General features: G+C 46.6%; 1 protein-coding gene across 6 annotated transcripts; it reads right to left on the bottom strand.

Moving 5' to 3' along the window:
* Positions 1-1,922: 1,922 nt before the first annotated feature.
* Positions 1,923-5,762, bottom strand: LOC123119077 (uncharacterized). 6 transcript variants are annotated; one of them, XR_006458418.1, is made up of 3 exons: positions 5,105-5,762; positions 3,862-4,889; positions 1,923-2,406 (listed from the first exon to the last, which is right to left on the bottom strand). XR_006458418.1 is itself a non-coding variant. In XM_044538741.1 (3 exons), exons 2-3 carry the CDS (start codon positions 4,033-4,035, stop codon positions 2,170-2,172), a joined length of 435 nt encoding a protein of 144 aa, XP_044394676.1. In that variant the 5' UTR covers positions 4,036-4,052; positions 4,674-5,762; the 3' UTR covers positions 1,923-2,169. The 6 variants fall into 6 exon arrangements, 2 of the variants coding, with proteins under 2 accessions (XP_044394676.1, XP_044394675.1); XR_006458415.1 differs by having other exon boundaries at positions 1,923-4,052; positions 4,674-4,889; XR_006458416.1 differs by having other exon boundaries at positions 1,923-4,889; positions 5,105-5,293; positions 5,392-5,762.
* Between the last annotated feature and the right edge of the window lie 445 nt (positions 5,763-6,207).

The raw sequence follows: 6,207 nt of genomic DNA, 5'->3' as shown, positions 1-6,207 counted from the left end.
CACTCGTACTTCATCCCGGCTGAGTACCTGCACGAGTGGTTCGTCAGGTACGCCAGCCAGACGGCCGTCTGCAGGTGCAAGAGGCCTGGGAAACTAGCATTGCAGGGAGGGTGAAACTGCCTCCCGTCGCCTCCGATCCATCCTTTCCCTGTGTATATGTCACAAAACGATAGTGCTGTAGCCTGTAGATACATATACATGCCCGCGCGCGTGCAGAATTTTGTGCGCCCGGAGTTTATTTTCTTCTTTTTTGGTCTATACACGAAAATGCATCTGTGTGTTTAGAATGCAGTCTACGTTTGTGATTGTGCGGCCATCTTTACTGGCTACCTGATGTTGTGAATGGTTTACATTCTTGTGCACCTGTGCTTCTTGTTTCCTTTGCGCTGAACAAGGTTGGTGGTGCTAGGTTGTAAACCCCTACATACTGTTCTTGTCCGACAACGTTTTTTCTTTACGGAACGTTGTATATATGGAAATTCTCTCCTCCTGCCCCTACACGAAGATCACTTGTTGCCGTGTATCTTCCTCTAAGCCGAGTACCTATACTCGGCTTAGAGGAAGATACACGGCAACGAAGAGTTCTCGGTTTACAAAGCGTAAGCCGAGTGGCTAAAGAAAAGGCTCTCAGTTTATAGGAAATCTCCGACATAAAATATAAAGGCATCGGCTTACGGGGTGTCCCCGACAATAGTTTCTGCCACATGGCCGCTGTCGGCGCACTTGACGGCTAGCTTGACGACCATTGGTATAAGCCGAGTACGCTTCCCCGACACTCGGCTTATATTTCCCATTTTCCTTTTTTAAATCAAAAAACCATTCGACTCCCCCGGAAAGCCGAGTGGTCGTGAAAGGACACTAGGCTTATGTCTGGGTTATAAATTGTGTGGCCGTGCAAACACCGTTCAAATCACGCCGTCGCCACACTCCACCCAGAAAGCTTGCCGGCGACGCCCTCTCTTCACCTCTCCTGGCCCATTGCGTCAGCGCTGCCCTCTCCACCTCCCACTTCACCGGCACCCTTCACTCCACCGACGATCTACAGCCATCACTGCTGGTCTTCGCCACCATCCCGTCACGGACAACGAGGTGAGCACATCAATGTTTTTCTCCCGGCGGATTAGAATTCCTGGCAGACAGAGATGTGCCATCATGTTCAAATTTCTGCCGGCAATCAACAGCTTCCCCGGCATACATTTTCTGCCGGCAATCAACAGCTTTCCCGGCAGATGATGGGCCAGTGGTGCCAAGTATCCCAATTAATAAGGCTATTACACTTTGTACTGTATTTATTTCACATTTACATACACACCGCCCATTCAAAAGATGATGCATCCATTCAAATAAAGCAAAAGGATTTTGCAGATGCACTTCGCTATATATTATGAAGTCTGGTCATCAAACATTTTACAACGTATACATTTGATTCAATAAGAAACTAACAAATGTCCGCAGTTTCAAGCCTGGGCACATGAATTATCTGGTTGCCCTTCCAGGAAAGCATGACAACAGTTTCAGGTCTGGACAGATGATGATTGCCTCTGATATTAAGTTCAGTTCCCTGAAAGTGAAGACTCATCGAACTCTGTTTGAAAAAACTGCACATGAGAGAAAATAGGGACAACGATGGAGAAAAAGGAAGTGACATCCACAACCTGTATGAATTTTTGACATCAGAGGATCTTGTATTTTTGTATGAGCACACAAAGGCGAGTAGTACAGCAAACAAAATTCAAACATTTTTCCAGCATTAACTGACAGAATTATAGAAACTAAAATGTTCAGTGTTAGGTTTAACTCAAAAGAACATACAGAACTTTTTACAAGCATATATCATGATATTCAGGTGTGAGCTTCTGAGAGGAAATACAAGGACATTTTGAAATAATGCTACTTTATATAGAGAGAAAAAAGATATAAGAGAACCATGCAAAATACCTCTCACTAATCATATCACAAAGTAGTATCGTGATTGCTGAAGCACACAAACCAACATGCAAATTACTCCCTCTGTACCGAAATAGTTGTAGCTGGGAGAAATTTCCGACAAGGTGAAAATGAACAAAAGTACAAAAATACCCCTGATTTGAAAACGAGAGTTGTCGCTGAGAGTCGTCGTCTTCCTCCGCCAGGCCAGCCACCTCCTCCGCCCTCCACCTCCTCCAGCTACTAGTCCATCCACCAGCAGGCCCCTTCGCCAGTCTCTTCCCCGTCGTCCTTGCCCAGTTTGGTCGCCGCCGCTCCCAATTTGATCGCCGCCGCCCCAGCCTGGCCGCCGCCTCCGCCGCTCCCAATTTGGTCCTCGCCGCACCAGCCTGGTCCTCTCAACGCCAGCTTGGTCGCCGCGCTGCCCAGCCTGGTCCTCGCCGCAAACAACACTCCAGGCAGGTACTCCTCGCCCGTACACTGAAATTTACAGCAGAATTTGAGGAATCAGTTAAACAGCGCGACAACAGCAGTAATTTACAGCAGAATTTGAGGAATCACTAGAATTTGAAAGCAAACAAATAAAAGTAGCAAGTGCACTGAAATTCAGGAGTTAACAGGTCCAGTGTGCAGGCTGCAGCCCACATTTTCCATCAGGCATCCAAATTTGCCTAAACCCATGTTCCTTGTCAAATTCAGTCTAAACCCATGTTCGATGTTAGAGAACCAAATGCTTCTGCATTTGGCACTGCCAATTAATCCCTCTGTTCCATTTGAACTAAAACCACGATAAAAATTATGGAACGGAGTACTTGTAGTTCCATCACTTAATTGACATGGGACCAGCATGGAGTAACAAGCAAGGCAAAAATGGTGCCAGTACATGATGATGTTACATCACTTAATGGAGTACTTGTAGTTCCATCACTTAATTGACATGAGTAGATAAGCATCATTTTGACATTACTACAGGGGCTACAACTTCAAAGGGAAGTACCAAATGACTACACTCGATCTGTATATCATTGTAAAATGCACTGATGAGTACCGGAGTAATATGCACTAAACAGTATTTATACAAAGCATGTCATTGTTCAGAAGAACAGTGGATCATTTAGTTGTACCGAAAAGATTAATTCAGTTTTAACTAAACATTATTTATACTGGAACAAGCATTGTGAGTGCTTTCAGTACACAGCAAAATGAACTTCTCCATCAGTACACAGCAAAATGAACTTCTCCATACATGATATAAATGGTCAGTAGATTAAATGGTCAATACACTGGAACAAGCATTTTGACAAGAGTAAATGGTCAGTAACAAGCATTTTGACAAAGTAACAAGCATATTGACAAAATTTCACCACTGTGAACAGGAACGAGTTGACAAAGTAACTTGACATTAACTTGATTTACTGCCCCCCCGCGCGCAAAAAAGAAAACTTGATTTACTGTTAACTTAAATGAACGCTTATTGTCAAAATGCTCAGTTAACTTGACATTAACTTGCTTTTCATTTTTAACTTGCTTTGAATATGGTCAGTTAGGTGCAACATGTTCAGTGTAGTCCTAAGCAACACTTGCTGACTACTCTTAACTCAACAGTACTGAACTAAACATGACTACTCTAACTTAACAGTACTGAGCACTACTCACTTGCTGTAGTCCAACTTATTGCAAGCAAAATAGGCCTACTCCAAGCAAATTGAGTAGTTGTTGGCAAGCTTATCCCATCTACTCCAAATCTTCAGTATTTGTAAATCAACCCATCACTGAATCTCTAAATATAGTTTACATAGAGCATATACCGCTAACACTAATATGGCAGCAGTAAATAAAATCTTTGATAGCATCCATTTACTGAACATTTGTCAGTTAACACTGATTTCTACTCCTAGAAAATGTGCTCACTAAATGGATCAAATGTGCTCCCACCAAAGATTTTCTTTGACAGCAACAAAGAACATCATGGTCATGTAGGCATTCAGGCCTCTTTGTAACAGGAACGTAGACTTTAATGAGCCCCTGGGTACAATCCTCTCTCAGCGCCGATGATCCCAGAACCGCTTCGCCATCGCCTTTATCAGCAGCCAAGGTGTGAGTACTCATCTTCAGTTACACTTCCCCTGCTCATAAGGCCAAGCAAACATTTCATGGTTGGAACTAATGGATGGTAAGCTGACTGAAATTAGTGGAGTAGGTTGGAGATTAATTGGGCTTGAGCAACCAAATTACTCCAAATTGCTCATACCACCAAGTCCTACTCCAAGAGCTTCATGTGCTAAAATACTGAAGCTTCATGCGCTATAATTTTAATTATAATTACTGCAAGCACAAGCTACAGAAAACATAAGGACCAGCAAGTTGCTGCAAGTGGGTACAATTATAAACTCACTCACAGTAACATGTTACTCTATGACATCAAGTCCTACAGTACTGCTGCTCCACTTGCTACTCCTACTTGGAAGAAAACAACAAGCCCTACACTAGTCCATTTTAAGCACTCCTGAACATTTTGAAAGAGATTACTCCTACTGAATTTGCTACACTAAAACAACAGCATGTCCTGAACATTTTACTCCATTTTAAGCACTCCTGCTTGGAACAAAACAGCAGCAAGTCCTCCAAACTGAATCACTAAATCACTGAATATACTCCCACAATGTGAGTACTACAGCAGCAACATCACATTATGTGAATTTCAGTACTACTCCAGCAGCAGCATCACATTAAGAAAGTGAACCTACTTGAGCAAAGATGACTGAACGAGTATACTACTGATGGACCAGGTGCGCGCCGGCGCCGCGCTGGGGATCCCGTTCTTCCCCCGCTTCCCTCGTCCGATGGCGGAGATGTTCGCCGTCCGATGGTGGAGTACATCACGCAGTTCCAGGTGCTGTGATCCTTGTTATTCTGACTTGATCTCAGTATTCATTCTTCTTCTTGCCAATGCCATGGGGGGCCTGATACACCATGGAAGCAGTGAATTGGTTGTGTGAAATACTGAAATGGAAATTAATCACATACTCCAACCATTGGAGTACTAACTGAAGCAAATGTTCCAAGGAAAGATTATGAAGCAGATGATGATACGAGGGGGCTACTTGAGCAAAAATGGAGTAATTGTGGAAGAAAGCAAACTGAATTTCAGTACAGAGCAGAACGACTGGTACTAGACCTGCAGGATGAAGCATACTCCGCTCGGTCTAGGATGAAGAACAGACCAAGGCGAAGAGGACCAGCTCGTCAGGGATCTGCTATGCTCTGCTAGATCGAGAGGACCAACTTGTTTTGGTGGCGCCGACCTCCACGCCCCCCGCCAGCCACCTGCACGGCGCACGGGGTCGGCATCTTCTTCCGCCCGGCGCTGGCGTCCAGCAGCAGCGACGTCGGCATCGGGACGCAGCTCGGCGGCGGCGACACCGAGTAAGACAGCCAAATCCAAACCAAACCTAACTGGATTACCTCGTGGTCATGCGAAATCTGGTGGAAGTTAGAAGCCATCCTTGTGGTCATCATCACCCGAACAGATCCTTCCGCTGAAACGCTTGAGCAACTCGAGCCTGGCGGAGAGCGCGTGGAGGAGGCTTGGCTACTTGGGCGTTGCTGGAGGTCCGGCCAATGGTGGTCGGGGCGGCGGAGGGCGCTCGGCGGAATGGTCCGGGAGGGAGTGGCAGTGGGTGTGGCGGACGGTAGTTGGCGGCGTGGTCGGGAAGGAAGCTGGCACTGGGGTGTGGCGGAGGGCGGTCGGCAGCCGCGGAGGGTGGGCGGCGGCAGCGGAGTGTGCGGGAGGAGGCTAGGTCGATTTGGGGATTTCGGTCTGAGCTGGAGTTCGGGTTTTTTTTTTTTTTTTTTTGAAGGAACACATAGCCTCATACTCCCGGGCGGACTGCCCGGGCACTATTCGGTCATGAAATTTTGACCGTGCCTTAAACAAGCCTCAAACGTCCGGGCTGACCTGCAGCCCTCATATCCATCCAGCTTAAATATGGGATGGATATGGATCGTCCGGGCACGCCCATCACATCGGACCCGGCCTAAGCTGGCCCACTCGACCCCATATTTTCTCCCCATCCGCTTGCCGGACCAAACCCTAACCGCTTCACTCCACTCATCTCCGTCACTCAAACTCGTCTGTGCCGTCCGGCAGTCTCCGGCATGGCGGGCAGTGGATCCGAGTCCTTCACCTCCAAATACGTCGACCCCAATCTCATTCCATGCAGCCCCGAAGAGGAGATGGTCATCTGGCTTGCGCTCCACCGCTCCCGGAAGGAGGCCCGT

Source organism: Triticum aestivum, chromosome 5D (assembly GCF_018294505.1).
Source record: "Triticum aestivum cultivar Chinese Spring chromosome 5D, IWGSC CS RefSeq v2.1, whole genome shotgun sequence".
NCBI lineage: Eukaryota > Viridiplantae > Streptophyta > Magnoliopsida > Poales > Poaceae > Triticum > Triticum aestivum.
Note: the sequence above shows the minus strand (reverse complement) of the source record. Positions and strands in the feature narration are given on the sequence as shown.

What these genes read in the sequence shown, in the direction of transcription:
- LOC123119077 (XM_044538740.1), bottom strand. Translation starts at nt 4,806, where the DNA reads ATGTACTCCACCATCGGACGGCGAACATCTCCGCCATCGGACGAGGGA. An exon ending in GTTCAGTCATCTTTGCTCAA is followed by an intron (nt 2,407 to 4,673) that starts GTAGGTTCACTT and finishes TGTAAATTTCAG; the next exon opens with TGTACGGGCGAGGAGTACCT.